This window comes from Scyliorhinus canicula, chromosome 24 (genome assembly GCF_902713615.1).
Source record: "Scyliorhinus canicula chromosome 24, sScyCan1.1, whole genome shotgun sequence".
NCBI lineage: Eukaryota > Metazoa > Chordata > Chondrichthyes > Carcharhiniformes > Scyliorhinidae > Scyliorhinus > Scyliorhinus canicula.
In genome coordinates, this window is record NC_052169.1 from 7,352,607 (window position 1) to 7,370,385 (window position 17,779).

At 46.1% G+C, this 17,779-nt stretch overlaps 1 protein-coding gene across 2 annotated transcripts in view; it reads left to right on the plus strand.

Annotated features, from left to right (window-relative positions):
• Nucleotides 1-10,100, plus strand: part of mpi (mannose phosphate isomerase) — a 27,046-nt gene extending 16,946 nt beyond the window's left edge. For both annotated transcript variants that reach the window (XM_038784044.1, XM_038784045.1), the window contains 4 exons: nt 1,150-1,329; nt 4,328-4,501; nt 6,913-7,121; nt 9,240-10,100. In XM_038784044.1, coding sequence (XP_038639972.1) covers nt 1,150-1,329; nt 4,328-4,501; nt 6,913-7,121; nt 9,240-9,452 — 776 coding nt within the window. In that variant the 3' untranslated portion in view covers nt 9,453-10,100. The remainder of the gene's footprint in view (nt 1-1,149; nt 1,330-4,327; nt 4,502-6,912; nt 7,122-9,239) is intronic.
• Nucleotides 10,101-17,779: the final 7,679 nt, after the last annotated feature.

Here is a 17,779-nt window from a genome sequence, read left to right on the forward strand (position 1 = left end):
GTACTCCCCCCCTCTCTCTCGTACTCCCCCTCTCTCTCTCGTACTCCCCCTCTCTCTCTCGTACTCCCCCTCTCTCTCTCGTACTCCCCCTCTCTCTCTCGTACTCCCCCTCTCTCTCTCCACTACGCACAAAAAGTTAGCATGCAGGTACAGGCAGTGGTTAAGAGGACAAATGGAATATTATTTGCTAGGGAAATGGAATACAAAAGTAGGGATGTTTGCTACAGTTGTACAGACACACTGGAGAACTGTGTCCAGTTTTGGACTCCTTATTTAAGAAAGGATATAAATGCATGAGAAGCAATTCCAAGAAGGTTCACTCGATTGATCCCTGGTATGGGGGTGGCTATCGTAGGGAGAAAGTTTGGACATATTGGTCCTTTATCCATGAGAGATGATCAAATAAGATCCTTCACAGGGTGGATGCTGAATTGATGTTTCCCCTTGTGGGAGAGACCAGAACTAGGAGACACGGTTTGAAAATAAGGGGTGTTTAAGATTGAGGTGAGGAGAATTTCTCTGAGTGTTGGAATTCTCATCTCAGGGAGCAGCGGAGACGTGTTCATTGAATGTTTTTAAGGTCGCGATAGATAGATAGACTCCCTTTTTATTTATAAGTTTAGAGTACCCGTTTAATTTTTTCCAATTAAGAGGCAATTTACCGAGGCCAATCCACCTACACTGCACATCTTTGGGCTGTGGGGGCGAAACCCACGCAAACGTGGGGAGAATGTGCAAACTCCACACGGACAGTGACCCAGAGCCAGGATCAAGCCCAGGACCTCGACGCCGTGAGGCAGCAGGTGCTAACTACTGTTCCACTGTGCTGCCCTGAGATAGGTATAGTCCCATCTGATTAAGGAGCGGGCGGGAAAGTGGGATTGAGGTCACAATCAGATCGGCCACAGGGCACAGTGGTAGTTAGAATTTATGAACAAAAAAGATCGGCCACAATCTTATTGAAGAGCAGAGTCAGCGCGAGGTGCCGAATGGCCTGCTCCTCCGACTTGGTTTGTTTGCATCCTAGTTGTTCTGATTAAGTGTTACAGCTAAAATATTAACCTGCCTTTTTCTTTCGGAGGGAAACTGAAGCAAATGTCTGATTTGCACGTTTTTCCTTATTCCCGAGATACGTCCGCTTTGTTACAGATGTCCCAGAATTCCACGCAGTCATTGGCAATGAAGCTGCCGAAACCCTTGAAAACAGCCCAGGTGACCCATACCGGGTATCTGCTGCTTTGAAAAAGTGCTTCACCAGAATGATGAACTGTGAAAAGAAAACCTTTGTGGATCAGCTGAACATGTTGGTGAAGAGAGTGTTGCAAGAAGGTTCGTGACATTAATAATCTGATTGAAGAACAGCGTTAAAGTCAAATGTAAAATAGTTTGCACTTGCAGAACTAATGTTTATAGCAAATTATTTGTATGAGTAAGCGTGTTGACCTATGGAGTTGTTAAGTATTTGCATTTACCTACCATGTCACTGAGCGTTGCTGTTATGCAAATACGTTTCACAACTATTTTACTCTTGGCAAGATCTCTTGAGTAGGAATAAAATGAATGACCAGTTGATGAGGATGTGATGTTGAGCAAGACATCGAGACATCTCCCTTCCCTTCATGTAGTGCCGTGCGACCTTGATCTGCTTAACAATAACCATTATTATTGTGCAATAATAATCTTTTATTAGTGTCACAAGTAAGCTTATATTAACACTGCAATGAAGAGGACGACATGTGGCGCAGTGGTTAGCACTGGGACTACAGCGCTGAGGACCTGGGTTTGAATCCTAGCCCTGGGTCTCTGTCCGTGTGGAGTTTGCACGTTCTCTCCATGTCCGCGTGGGTTTCATCCCCCACAACCCATAGATGTGCAGGTTAGGTGGATTGACCACGCTAAATTGCCCCTTAATTGTAAAAAAAAAAATTGGGTACTTTAAATTTAGAACAAAACCCACTGCAATGAAAGTTACTGTGAAAATCCCCGAGTCGCCACACTCTGGTGCCTGTTCGGGTACACACAGGGAAATTTCAGAATGTCCAACTCACCTAACAAGCACGTCTTTAGGGGCTTATGGGAGGAAACCAGAGCACCCAGAGGAAACCCACGTAGACACGGGGAGAACATGCAGACTCCGCACAGACAGTGACCCAAGCTGGGAATTGAACCTGGGACCCTGTGAAGCAACAGGTGCTAACCACTTGTACTACCATGCCACATGGACTGCCAGTGCCTAAATGCATTGCCTTCTCTGCAGGACAGTGGCTTTTGAAGTTACAATTGAATCTCTTTCCCACCTTTCATTTCAGGCAGTGCATTCCAGATGATAAAGACTTTGTGTCAAATCCTCCTCATCTCTCCTCTGGTATTTGTTGCCACACGAGTGTACAAATTAGGAGAAGGCGTAGGCTCTTTGGACCCTTGAGCTGGCCCTGCCATTCAACAAGACCATGGCTGAGCTGATTGTGCCCTCAACTTCACATTCCGCCTACCCCTATTTACCTCTCAAAAATGTTCATCAACCCTGCCTGCACTCTTGGGGAAAGACTGCTCCAAAGATTCACAACCCTTTGAGAGAAACAGTTTATTCTCGTCTCTGCCTTAAATGGGGAAACTCCTTTTTTTAAACTGTGTCCCCCTAGTTCTGATATCTCACAAGGAGAGATGTATTTGCCGGGGGGGGGGAGGAGATGGGACAAGCACACCTTTGGGCGCCGGGGAGAAAATCACAGCGTGCGATATTTGGCTGTGCTGTGTGTTGCTGTCGCCCGCCCTTCCCGGACGGGTCTCATTCCCTTTTCTTTTCATGTACTTAAATGATCTGTTGAGCTGCTCGCAGAAAAGTACTTTTCACTGTACCTTGGTCCACGCGACAATAAACAAATCCATCCATCATCCAAGGGGAAGCATTCTCTCAGCATCCACCCTCCCTCCACCCTCTCAAGACCCCTCAGGATCTTGTATGTTCCAATAAGATCATCTTAAACCTGTGTTCACCGCCCCACTCATTACTGGAGTGTGGTGACTAGGGGATTGTCACAGTAACTTCATTGGGTTGTTTAGCTCTTTAGCACAGGGCTAAATCGCTGGCTTTGAAAGCAGACCAAGCAGGCCAGCAGCACGGTTCGATTCCCGTAACAGCCTTCCCGAATAGGCGCCGGAATGTGGCGACTAGGGGCTTTTCACAGTAACTTCATTTGAAGCCTACTCGTGACAATAAGCGATTTTCATTTCATTTTCATTTCATTGCAGTGTTAATTTAAGCCTACTTGTGACAATAAAGATTATTATTATTAGGTGGAAAGGCAGGCTATCAGGAGGGCTTAGGCTGCAAAGAGGCATAGATAGGTTAAGGAAATGGGTAACAATATGGCAGATGAAGTAAAATGTTATTCACTTTGGTTGTAAGAATGGAAAAGCAGCCCAAAGATGTGCAGGTTAGGCGGATTAACCATGCTAAATTGCCCCTTAATGTCCAAAAGGTTAGGTGGGAATACTGGGTTACGGGAATGGGGTGGAGATGTGGGCTTATGTAGGGTGCTCTTTCCAAGGGCCGGTGCAGACTCGATGGGCCAAATGGCCTCCTTCTGCACTGGAAATTCTATGAAAATCTACTGGAAAGACCTTCATGATTTTGAGCACATACACGAGATTTCCGTTTTAACCGTCCCTGCTCCAAAGAGAACATAGAACATAACAGCACAGAACAGGCCCTTCGGCCCTCTATGTTGTGCCGAGCAATGATCACCCTACTCTAACCCACGTATCCACCCTATACCCGCAACCCAACAACTTAACCTTACTATTAGGACACTACGGGCAATTTAGCATGGCCAATCCACCTAACCCGCACATCTTTGGACTGTGGGAGGAAACCGGAGCACCCGGAGGAAACCCACGCAGACACGGGGAGGATGTGCAGACTCCGCACAGACAGTGACCCAGCCGGGAATCGAACCTGGGACCCTGGAGCTGTGAAGCATTTATGCTAACCACCATGCTACCGTGCTGCCCATTCAAGAACAGTCCCAGCTTCCCCATTCTGCAGGTCCTGGGAAACAAAGATAAACCGAAAAATGCTGTAATTTGTACAGTCAGCTTTTGGAAAGAAGGTCTAGTTTCTGTTTTGGGCATGGTCCCTCATTGGAGCTGAAAAATGGAGCCATTCGGAAGGTTAGCCTCAGCTGACTATATGCTTTATATTTGTACCATTTGAATGTTTTTAGATTTTGGTATTTGCCGTTTCAATTTTTTCGCTTGCTGCGATACAGTTTTACACCGTGCATGCCACAGGTCGGAACTAACATGTATGTCCCACGCTCTGCAGCTGCTGGAGGAAAGGACACCACCGGAAGTAACGGTGAGCTGTTGCTACGGTTACATTCCCAGTTTCCGGGAGACGTTGGGTGTTTCGTCATTTACTTTCTGAACGTGATCCAACTGCGACCCGGGGAAGCCATGTTTCTGGGGGCTAATGAACCCCACGCTTATCTTTACGGAGGTAAGACTCGAAGCCCCTTTATGAAATAGCAAGCCAGGAATAATATGTGGCACCTGTTAACTCCCATGATGTGGAATAGTTTGGCTGTTTAATGTTTGGCATTGACACATTATAGGCGCACCCCCCCCCCCCCCCCCCCCACTCCTTGCGCAACACTCAGATTTGACAAAAGCATAATTGTGGCCATTTGGCTCTCATTTATGTGGAAAACAGCAAAATTATTCCTTTATTTGTCTTTTTCCAAATGAACCGAGTCTGGAGAATTATTTTGACTTACTCACGTGTGACCATTGAGAGGAATTCGAAGTGGAATTAAGCATTGCACAACTTTAATGCACAATAAGAAGTCTTACAACACCAGGTTAAAGTCCAACAGGTTTATTTGAAACCACTAGCTTTCGGAGCACAGCTCCTTCGCCTGATGAAGGAGCAGTGCTCCGAAAGCTAGTGGTTCCAAATAAACCTGTTGGACTTTAACCTGGTGCTGTAAGATTTCTTACTGTGCCCACCCCAGTCCAACGGCGGTATCTCCACATCAACGTTAATGCACATTAACACGGTAACTTGCATGTATTAACTCTGCTGCCTCACAGCACCAGGCACCCAGGTTTGATTCCAGCCTTCGTGTGGAGTTTGCAGATTTACCCCGTGTCAGCATGGGTTTTGTCCGTGTGCTCCAATTTTCCCCTCTCAGTCCAAAGATGTGCAGGTTAGGTGGATTGGCAACGCTAAATTGCCCTTGGTGCCCAAAGGTTAGATGGGTTATGGGGATAGGGTGGGGGAATGGGCCTAGATAGAGTGCTGTTTGAAAATGAAAATCATTTATTGTCACGAGTAGGCTTCAATTAAGTTACTGTGAAAAGCCCCTAGTCGCCACATTCCAGCGCCTGTCCGGGGAGGCTGGTACGGGAATCGAACCGTGCTGCTGGCCTGCTTGGTCTGCTTTAAAAGCCACCGATTTAGCCCAGTAAGCTAAACCAGCCCCTCAGAGGATCAGTGGAAATGACTTCCTTCTGCACTGTAGGGATTCTATGATTCGTTGTCTTTCCTGTGCTGTGTTCGTATCTTTGTTTTTTTTAAAGTAAATTTAGAATACCCAATTATTGTTTCTCCAATTAAGGGGCAATTTAGTGTGGCCAATCTACCTACCCTGCACATCTTTGGATTGTGGGGGTGAAACCCAAGCAGACGTGGGGAGCATGTGCAAACTCCACAAGGACAGAGACCCAGGGCCGGGATTCGACCCCGGGTCCTCAGCTAACCACTGCGCCACTGTGCTGCCCTGTTCGTATCATTGTTGACTTGGCAATCAACAGCATTATATGTTGTCACATCAGCATGGTAAATAATGGTGACAGCAGGAAATAATGTTTGCCAGTTGGAACTGTGAACAATTTTTAATAATTTGCACCATTCAGAATGGTTCACTTATATCTTTACTACTTTCCCCTTCGGCCTTGCTTTAAAATGCACAGTGGTAGCCGTGTGTACCACCTACAAGTTACACTGCATCAATTCACCAAGCCTCTTTTCAGCACCTTCCAAACTTACAACCTGAATCGCCTAGAAGGACAAGGTCAGCAGATGCATGGGAACCCCACCACCTGGAGGTTCCCCTCTGAGCCACTCACCCTCCTGACTTGGAAATATATCGGCCGTTCCTTCACTGTCGCTGGGTCAAAATACTGGAACCCCCTCCCTAACAGCACAGTGGGTGTACCTGCACCTCACGGACTGCAGCAGTTCAAGAGATTGACTCCATCGCCATCTCAAGGGCAATTGGGGATGGGCAATAAATGTTGTCCGAGCCAGAGACACCTATACCCCGTGAAAGAATCTTTTTTTTAAAAAAAAATAGCCAAATTATGCAGTAAAAATGCCACTCTTCTATTCCAGAATCCGATCCGGGTCTAAATCTGAAATGACGTGATGTGCATCCCCAGGGAGGTTGTATTGCTCATGTGTAGTTTCAAACTGGATTTAAAGGCACATGGGAGGCCCCTTGCACACTCTGCACTTTTAGAAGTTTACCCAGATTTTCCTCTAATTGCTCTGATTTTGATCCACGCCCTGACCTCTGCTTAAGTGTGAATAAACGCACACATAGAGCTGTCGTCTGTTTAGCCAATGTTTGTAAGCTGCCGACTGCAAATGCATTTAATAGCTCTCGACCTAAGCAGTTGGCTTAAACAGTGGTAACTGCTTTTAATTGACATTCATTCCACACATGTATTACAGAGGGGGTGGAGAGGGGACTGTTTAATCTTGTGGGGTTCTTGCCAGTTTTGTAACCAACCTCTGATTCGACTGTCTAATACGTAAGCTATTTTGATTTGAACTGCTCGTGAGATATTTATGCGATTGCACGTAGAATTACTAGCACGCGCTGATTAACCTTTTATCTTTTCCAGATTGTATTGAATGTATGGCATGTTCTGATAACACTGTGCGAGCTGGGCTCACTCCAAAATTCATTGACGTTCAGACCCTATGCGAAATGCTCAATTACACACCGGCGCCAGCAAATTCGAAGATCTTCCCGTCCGTTCGGGATCCTGGTGATCCATGTGTTTTTGTGTATGACCCTCCAGTGCCTGATTTTGCGGTGATAAAAATAGAGGTATGGCATTAGCGGCTGATCGGAGTTTGTCACTGCGCTGTTGCCAAATACTTGACCTTCTGTCTCCTTGACTGATGCATCTTTCTGGCGCATCTACGTCCCAACTCTTGTGTCGCAGTGAAGCCGTTTTGCCCCTGACGCCAAAGTTAGTTTGTGAAAAGATGTTGATAGAGCCTCCCGAGAGCAGGCTGCACCGTAGAACCTGCGGTGAAACCTCAAGCTGGGTGACTTTGTGCACAGACAGCACACTGCAGACCCGCAGGAATGAGTGCATGCTTCTGAAGTTGGAGTAGCGAAGGTGATTGTGTCACAACAGAGAGGGAGGTGGTGTAGTTGTATTATCACTGGGCAAGTAAACCAGAGGCCCAGGCTATTGCTCGTGGGACACTGGTTCAAATCCCACCTTGGCAGATGGTGGAATTTAAATTCAATTCATTACAAAAACGTGGAATTAAGAGCCTGCCTCTAATGATGATCATGAAACTGCCATTGATTGGCACAGAGATCCCATCTGATCTGTTAATGTTCTTCGGGGAGGAACGTCTGCCGTGCTTATTTGGTTTGGTTTATATGTGACTCCAGACCAACAGCAATGTGATTGACTGCCCTCTGAAATGGCTGAGCAAGCCACTCCATTCAGGGGCTATTATGTATGGACAGCAAGTTAGTGCAGTGGTTAGCACTGCTGCCTACGGCGCTGAGGACCTGGGTTCGATCCCGGCTCTGGGTCACTGTCCGTGTAGAGTTTGCACATTCTCCCCGTGTCTGCGTGGGTCTCAGCCCCCACAACCCAAAGATGTGCAGGGTAGGTGGATTGGCCACGCTAAATTGTCCCTTAACTGGCAAAATAAATAATTGGGTACTCCAAATTTTTAAAAAATAAAGTTATGGACAACTAATTCTGGCTTGGCCAGCGATGCACCCTCATTTTAAAAAAAATGTGGGCAATCATATATATAGAATTTATGGCACAGGAATTAACTATTCGTCCCAGTATATTGTGCTGTTGTTTATCCTTCACTAGCCTCTACGCATTCTAGTTATTTAATCATATTGATCTGTTCTGTTCTTTTCTCTCTCGTGTACTTGTCTAGCTTCCCCTTCAATACATCCATTCCGGGGCAGCACGGTGGTGCAGCGGGTTAGCCCTGCAGCCTCACGGCGCTGAGGTCCCAGGTTCGATCCTGGCTCTGGGTCACAGTCTGTGTGGAGTTTGCACGTTCTCCCCGTGTTTGCGTGGGTTTCGCCCCCACAACCCAAAGATGTGCAGGGTAGGTGGATTGGCCACGCTAAATTGCCCCTTATTTGGAAAAAATTAATTGGGTACGCTAAATAAAAAATAAAAAAAACATCCATTCCTGTTGCTTCAACCGCTCCACATGGTACTGAGTTTCACATATTCCTCCCAACCCCCAGGCATGGGCTCTTCTCACACGTGGAAACATCTTCTCTCCGAGGACCTTATCGAGTCCCTTTATGATTGTAAAGACCACCATAAAATCACTGCAGTGCAGAAGGAGGCCATTCAGCCCATCGGGTTAGCACAACTCTCTCAAAGAGCACCCGACCTAGACCCACGCCCCCATCCTATCCCAGTAACCCCACCTAACCTTTTGGACACTAAGGGCAATTTAGCATGGCCAATCCACCTCACCTGCACATCTTTGGACCGTGGGAGGAAACCGGAGCACCCAGAGGAAACCCACGGAGACACGGGGAGAACGTGCAGACCCCGCCCAGACAGTCGCCCGAGGCCGGAATCGAACCTGGGACCCTGGCGCTGTGAGGCAGAAGTGCTAACCACTGTGCCAACGCGCCACCCATTGCCACCAGCAGATCTGTTCTCAGTTTCTGAAGTAAAGACCACCAGGCTTTTCCATCTTTACTGATAGTTAAACCCCTTCACCTCTGGTATCAACCTAGTAATTCATAATTGTACTTTCTCCAGTACTTCGGTGTCCTTTGTATCATATGGAGACCACAATTCAGCACAGCACCCTAAGCATGAGGTGCTGTATAAGGTGCTCTGATCTGTATGTACAGCGGTGAGGACTGAATCATTAACTTTTGTGTCACCCGATGCTTTCATGGTCAAAAGTAAAATCTCTTCAACCCCAGATTCCATGTTCGGCGAAACGATACACAATATCCTCCATTGATTCTGCAAGTATTCTGCTGGTCATTCGGGGCGAGGCCACGGGCACTGCTGCCCCATCAGAGGTCAAGATTCGACGAGGGTCTGTGCTGTTCATCGCTGCCAACCAGGCTGTCGACTTGTGCATTCGCTCAGTGGATGGGATGCTGCTTTTCCGGGCATGCTGCATGCTGTAACTTCTCTGAACATCCATTCCATATCCTTGTGGTTGAAAATGCACTCTACTGTAGTGCTGTAGACCAGTGGGCGGATTGTACTGAGGCCGAATGTACTGGGGCTATCTATATGAAATAACTTAAATCTTTTATGTGTTTGTGACGAGATTGAAAATTTGCGCTTAATATTTTATCTGCTCACTCCTTTTCCTTTCGCTTTATTTTAGTCGAGGTAACCTTGTGTCTTTTGTTGCTTTGCACTGGGGCAACTTTTATTTTGTTTTCATTTTGATCTGTTCAGTTCCACACCCTCCCACTCCTCCGACCTATGCGTTTACTGAATTAACACGGTACAGCCTGGCTGTTTTACGAAGCTTTCACCGTGACGATCGGCAGTCAGGGGCTGTTTTACTTGCTAGCGAACCTCAAAACCCAACCCCTGGTTGATGGGGGTGGGGTGGGGGAAAGAACAAATTTTTAAACAGTGGAAAGAACAATCCTGTCATGATATGTGGGGGCACACGTAATGATATACAGATAAGCAGCTAATGGACACAGAGAACAGGACATGACCAATAAGCAGGTGGGACACTCGGGTGGGATCTGACTATAAAAGACACGAGGCATTCACACTCCGCCTCTTTCCACTGATGAACACCTAGAGAGTCAGTCAAGGGTGTTGTTCCAATCTCACACCTCCAGCACGTGACTAAGACCTAGTCTGGTTCAGTCAGAGTAACCACACTTAAGTTAGCAGAGAGTCGAACTCACAGAGAACTGTGCTAACTGCTATTAGTTCAATAAACCTGATTGAACTAACTTCAAGGTCTGGAGTATCATTCTGATCTAAGCTGCATCCAGTTGCAGCCAGTGTTAGACCAGTGTACCTAACACGGCAAATCCAATTTGGGACTCAGCCAAAGTTGTTGCAATACTGATTAATCATACTTGATTAATATGGAGATCAGGGGTTATGGGGAGAAGGCAGGAGAATGGGGATGAAAAACATATCAGTCATCATTGAATGGCGGATGGGCAGCATGCTGGCGCCGTGGTTAGCACTGCTGCCTCAAGGCGGCGAGGCCCCTGATTCGATCCCGGCTCTGGGTCTCTGTCCGTGTTGAGTTTGCACATTCTCCCCGTGTCTACGTGGGTTTCGCCCCCGCAACCCAAAGATGTGCAGGGTAGGTGGATTGGCCACGCTAAAATTGCCCCTTAATTGAGGAAAAAATTAATTGAGTACTCTAAATTTATTTAGAAAAAATGATTGAATGGCAGAGCAGACTTGATGTGCCGAATGACCTAATTCTGATCCTATGTCTTATGGTGACAACCAATGTTGTCTACCTCCCTGACATTTAATATCTCATGTTTGGGAGTGTTAAGCTAACCCTGTGGATGTGTAAGTGTGGCAGCTCGTGTCAGTGCCGAGCCATCCTTTAAATAGAACAGGGCATTAAGTTTCTTCTCCTCGTAAAATCTTTAATGGAATTGCTAAAGTGCAGGAGGAGGCCATTTGGCCCATTGGGTCTGCACCGACCTATGAAAGAACCTAGGCCCATAACCCCACCTAACCTGCACTTAATTTGGACACTAAGGGACAATTTAGCAAGGCCAATCCACCTTTGGACTGTGGGAGGAAACCGGAGCGCCCAGAGGAAGCCCATGCAGACATGGGGAGAAAGTGCAAACTCCACACAGTCATCCGAGGTCGGAATCGAACCGGGTCCCTGGGGCTGCGAGGCAGCAGTGCTAACCACTGTGTCACCCCTTAATGTGCTGGTGTTCAGTGACGATTCCTTCACCTGTCCAGCTGTCTCATCGCACTCAAACTGGACGGTGCAGCAGATTTTTCAACCGTGGGAAATTGTGTTTTCAGAATTCAAACTTTTGTTTGTACCTGCCTCCTCCGACAGGTGACAGAAACATGTCGCACGGGAGGAGGCCATTCAACCCCATGCCAGCTCTTTGAGAAGATTTCCAATTAATTCCCACTTCCCCGCTCCTGGGAAATGTTCCCTTTTCAAGTATTTATCCAATAATCCATCAAAGTGTTGATTGTGTTTTTGTTCTTTGTTCATGCGAAAGATCATACCATGTGACTGTGATACCGAGGGCTTGTTGCAAATGCTTTAGGTACTTGCAGTTCGGAAGAAATAATTTTTTTAACTGCTGCTAGACGGTTCAGATGAGAGGCAGTGCAAACTTTGCGTGTTCCTCTGAAGAATTCCGGCAAGGACCGGTCTTTAGAATTATGGTCTCTGACAAGCCCTGTTGGAACGGCGTCTCTCTGCAGGTTTCTGGCTGGAGCTCCTCACTAGCCATTTACGCTCCAGAGCAAAGTAGCTCCTGGTCTGCAACACTTCAACCTGTTCAATGCATCTGGGGATTGAACATTGGCAAGTGGAGGGGCATCAATGCGAGGAGAAAGTATTACCACCCAGTGTTCGACCAGATACTGGAATCACATGCAGAATTTCTAATCTTGGCTTGGGCAGGTGACTGTGCTGCCCTGCCTGCGTAAAATTTAACCAGCATTTAAATGCTAGGGAGAAGAATTTGACAGTCTGCCGAGCATTTTAAATCTTGTCTTTCCTGTTCTGCGTTGTGTCAAACTAATACCTGTGGATTAACGGCAATACTGACATTGTGTCCTTGGGAGATTGCGACAGACATATCTAAGCAGGTGGTATCGAAGACACGCTACCTTGCACTACATTTGCTCATTTTAATTACACAATGAGAGTTTACCTCATCTTAAACAAATGCTGCTGTGAATTGAATCTCATTGTGTATTCCGGAAGCTGAGAGGCAGAAAAAGAGGAAACTGATATTTTAATGAAGACATACAGTTAGACTAGATTTATTTTCCTTCAGTTTTATAAAGTTCAATGAATTACATTGAACATTTACCAGTCAAGACTCATGGTGCAGGAGATAACAAAAGTGATAATGTTACAAGCAGTATGTCTGCTTTGTCATGAGAGTACCTTTAAGAAATGGATGTTTATCGAATTGCTGTAGTGGGTGTACCTTTAAGAAATGGGTGTTTATTAGATAGCTGCAGTGATGTCAGAAAGTGGGTGGAGCTAGGCTGTCTGTCTGCTTTTACTTTCGCTTTGGGCTTGTAGCTACAGGGTGTTTAGTTTTGTTTTTAGATTTGGAGAAGCTGCAGTCACTGCAAGATGTGTATGAATCTCTGTAAGCCAAAGAATGTTCATTTGGTGGTTTCAAAGTGGTAACTGCTCTCAGTAGAGAAGTTAAACCTGATGTCTTTCTGTTAAAAAGGGTTTTTTGTCTTATGGATGTTGCAAGGAAATATTACGGGTTACTTAGAGTACTATATTCTTTGGGGGATTTATTGGTGTTGATTGTTGTTCAGATGTTTACTGTGGGTTTATAAAGTACTAACTGGTTTCATAAATAAACATTGTTTTAATTTAACAGTAATGTAGATCTCTGTTACATCACACCTGCAGAGTAGGCCCGTGAGCTCCCCATAACCACAATCTATTAAAAGTTGTGGGTCAGGTGAACTCCATGATACATTTGGGGTTCTCTCAACCCTGGCCTATAACAGCTTCAAGAAATGATTCTGAAGTTTCGCAAAGTAGAGGAGAAGCGTAAATTAATCATCTGTCTTCCACGAAACACATTGAAATGTGAATCTATATTTTTAAAATATTGGGCTCAATTTAATGTTTAAAAAGCCTTGAACCGATCGTAACCAGTTACTGTCACTGAATTGGTAATGAGATCTATATGATTGCGAGAAGATAGTGTAAGGAGAGATAAGGGAGTAAAGAAAAGTTGCACATTGGGGTACAAGGGATTTTGGCGCTTCTGTATGGCAAAGAGAGCTCTGCGAGCAGACCCAGCCTGGATGCTTACAGCTCAAGCCAGTGATCTAGAAGTGTTGTCCTCCCAGTTAGAAGCCTGTGTTTTGGGCTGCCTCCTTGCTACCTCAGTGTGCCTGCAGTTGGAGGGCAGATTATCAATAGACAAGCATCACTAAGCTTCAGCTGCCAAGTGTCCAGTTGCCGGCACACTTTTGGGGCTAATGATTGATCCGTGGCTGCAGTCCACAACTAGCCACGTGAGAGGAAGCATGTGCCGATAACTAGGGTGATTAAAACTTTTTTAAAGTTATGCACAGGAAAATTAATTCCTCCATATCCAGACAGGCACAAAGCCGTGGGTGGCACCATGATCTCCACTCCCCTTCTTGGCAAAATCACCATGAGAGCGGTGTTCTGGCCAAATGTCTCAGTCCACCTGCCCTTTCGCCCAGTAGTTCTAACATCAGTTTTCTCTTCATCATTACGTGACTTTAGTTGGAAATTTCCAAATTGGCTCACTGTCAATGAAGGGAGTGAGCTCTGAGCCAGGACTGTGATTCAGTTTTGGAGGCATGTTGAGTCCTGCCATCGTTAATGGGCAGCAGGTACGTTCTTCTGGTAGATTAGCAGCGCTGTAAAAACAGGCATGTGTCTGACACTGACTGTTTTGCCCCAGCTGTCCCCTCTACCGTTGCCTTGCAGTCCCCCAGGCTCGCCCCCGCAGCTATTGCAGGCTGCTGCTTCTACTCTTAAATTTAAAGTTTAAGAACAAAATGGGGCGCTTCTCAAGCAATGTGCTTGTTCTGCCTTGGGATGTTTGGTTGGTTAAACGCTGCACCAAAGTACCGAGACCAGAAAGGTCTCAGCATTGATCCATATGCTGTCCTGCACCTATCAGCTGCTCCCGGCTGAAGTGGCAGTAAGGGAACGTTATTGCAGGGGCTGAAGAGGAAAATTAGAATAACACTCCCAAACCCAGTTGCTATTCAGTGACTGAAAATTGTACATGTATTGAAGATAGGTTCAAGTTTGGCTTTGAAGCCTACCCCTTGCTCACAATCTGTGTGACATCTCTTGATCATCCCCCCCACATTGAGCGGGAAGCAAGCTGCATCTACCTATGCAAATGTTACGGTAGTCTTGTTGAAGTTGTACAAGACATTAGTAAGACCACACATAGAATACTGTGTTCAGTTCGGTCACCCTATTATAGGAAGGATATTGTTAAACTAGAAAGAGTGCAGAAGAGATTTCCGAGGATGCTGCCAGGATGTGATGGTCTGAGCTATAATGAGAGGCTGGGTGGGCTGGGACTTTTTCCCAGGAGCGTAGGAGACTTAGGGGTGATCTTATAGAGGTCTCTAAAATAATGAGGGGCATAGGTAAGGTAGATAGTCAACATCTTTTCCCAAAGGTAGAAGTTTCTAGTACTGGAGGGCATAGGTTTAAGGTGAGAGGGGAGAGATACAAAAGTGACCAGAGGGGAAATGTCTTCACATTGAAGGTGGTGAGCATCTGGAATGAGCTGCCAGAGGCAGTGATAGAGGGGGAGGCACAGTTTGTTCCTTTAAAAAACAGTTGGACAGGTACATGGGCAGGGTGGGTATAGAGGGATATGGGCCAAATGTGGGCAAGTGATAGAAACTGGACGGCATGGACTAACTGGGCTGAAGAGCTGTAAACATCTATCACTCTGTAGTATACTGGTCAATGTACTGGACTGGCTCTTTGTAAGGGCTGGTGCAGACTCGATGGGCTGAATGGCCTCCTCTTGCACTGTAAATTCTATGATCAGGAAGCTGTCAGATTGTCATAATTCAATTGATGCAATCATGCCCCTTCCATGCAAGGAAGGAAAGTTCCATTAGAAGCAGCTCGGAGACGATTCACTCAAATCATTCCTGCATTGAGGGGCTTATGAAGAAAATAATAATAATTGCTTACTGTCACGAGTGGGCTTCAGTAAGTGGAACAGGTTGGGCCCATACCCATTGGAGTTTAGAAAAATGAGAGGTGATCCTTAGGGGACTTGGTAGGGTGGGTGTGTTGGAGGAGGAGACCAAGCCAGGGGACACAGTTTAAGAATCAGAGGTCTACCATTTAAGGTGGCAATGAGGAGAATGTTTTTCTCGGAGGGTCGTTAAAGGGAGTTGAGGGTTATGGAAGGGGGGTGGAGGGTGTGTCAAAGGACTTTCATCCATGGTTTTATCGACTAGCAGAGCAGGCTGAATGGCCCACTCCTAAGTTCCCATGAAACCTGATTTCAGACCCACACCAATGCCTGGAGAAACACCCCACAGCAACTAGGAATGGGCAATAAATGCTGACCTGTCATCCCCGACAATGTCTTAAAAATAAAGCTCTACACCTTGGGAAGGATGGAATGTGAAAAGAGTGGGAGCGGCCATTTTTGAGGCCTGTTTTGAGCGGCCATTTTTGAGGCCTGTTTATCATTATGAGGGCCCTGAATCTAGCCATTCAATGCGTATTGAAGCTGGTCACAAATGAATTCTCACTTTTTTTCCCCCCATCCCTCATGCAGGGTGTTTAAGGATTCAGTCAATATGGGGGGGGGGGGGGGGGGGGGGGGGTAGGGGGTAATTAGATCAATACCCGAGAGACCAGAGATGATGTACAACCCTCTAATTGCATCAGAAAGACACAGTTTGCTATTTAGACAAGCCTTTCGCTTTAGGAGGAAATTCAGTGATCAGTGTACAATGGGATGAAATGATCCAGAGTTGACTTAACAAAAAATATGTTCAGTTATTTACCCATATTGTTTGCTGAAAATTGGAATGAATGTTGTTAATGATCAGCATCCTTCACCCTGTTGTCAATGTACATGTGTAGTTTGAATAAAATATAAGGTGACATTCTAGTGTGTCAAGAATCCATGTTTTCCTTTTTTCATAGAATCAGTAAAGTATAGAAGGAGGCCATTTGGCCCATCGAGTCTGCACCGGCCCTCCGAAGGAGCACTCTACCTCGGCCCACTGCCCCGCTCTATCCCCATAACCCCACGCATTGATCATTAAGGAGGAATTTTGCATGGAGAGTCCACCTAACCTGCACATCTTTGGACTGTGGGAGGAAACCGGAGCACCCAGAGGAAACCCGAGCACCCAGAGGAAACCCACGCAGACACTGGGAAAATGTGCAAACTCAACACAGACAGTCACCCAAGGCCAGAATTGAACCCGGGTCCCTGGTGCCGTGAAACAGCAGTGCTAACCACTGTGCTGCAATCGTGAATTCACTTGGTAATCTAAAACTGAAAGCTTGAAATTTGAAATGCATACTGAAAAGGCACAGATGTTTGCCAGCACCTGGAGGAGAAAAGACAATTTTGCGTAAGACCCTTTGTTAAAAGTGTAGCCCTCCTTCAAGTGTTACCCTAATGACTTTGTGGCTGTCTTTTTGTCTTTATTCCTTCCAGTTCCTTCCCTCCTCATCCCTCCGCTTTTGAAAACACTTTTGACACCTTTTGTTTTTAAGGAATCGCACCCTAGTGCTGTGAGGCAGTAGTGCTAACCAGTTCCACCGTGCCACCCAGGATGGCGCATCTGTCTGGCATAAGTTTCCAGCAGGTTGCTGTGAAAATTAACCTTTTTTCAGTAAGAATAAAACAGTTATGTTCATCAAAACTGTTATTGGCAAACTTTTGAGCAGTGCTTTGACCCAACCTGCCAGGGGCTGGTTTAGCACAGGGCTAAATCGCTGGCTTTGAAAGCAGGCCAGCAGCACTGTTCAATTCCCGTACCAGCCTCCCCGAACAGGCGCAGGAATGTGGCGACTAGGGGCTTTTCACAGTAACTTCATTTGAAGCATACTTGTGACAATACGCGATTTTAATTTCATTTCATGATCATCTGTACAGTTGTGCTTGGGAATTTTTTTTTGTTTTTCCCTTTTTTCCCCATGCATCCTATGGCGTTTAACAAAGTAGATTCAGGAAATGCATGCAACAGATGTTTTCTAAAAGATCATGTGGGCAACGTATACATTAACGCGTATCGGATATATTCCCAGGGAAAGGAATTTCCTGGCATCTGATAGAAGTAGATGTCGGCTCCTGGCTTCCTTGAATGAAACCGGTCCTTGGAACATATATCATGTCCCGTATTATAGCCGCTGTCAACACTACCTTTAAAATGTTGTTGACCTTCACCTCAACCCCAAATGCCACTGGAACCCTTGCCAGCTCCCCTGGCTGATTTGAAGTGGCCATCTCTATATTAGCATCAAATAGTAATTTAGGGGCAGCCCGGTGGCCTAGTGGTTAGCACAACCGCCTCACGGCGCTGAGGTCCCAGGTTCGATCCCGGTTCTGGGTCACTGTCCGTGCGGAGTTTGCACATTCTCCCCGTATCTGCGTGGGTTTCGCCCCCACAACCCAAAAATGTGCAGGTTAGTTGGATTGGCCACACTAAATTGCCCCTTAATTGGAAAAAATTAATTGGGTACTCTAAAAAAAATTTTAAAAGTAATTTAGCATTAAAGAAAAGC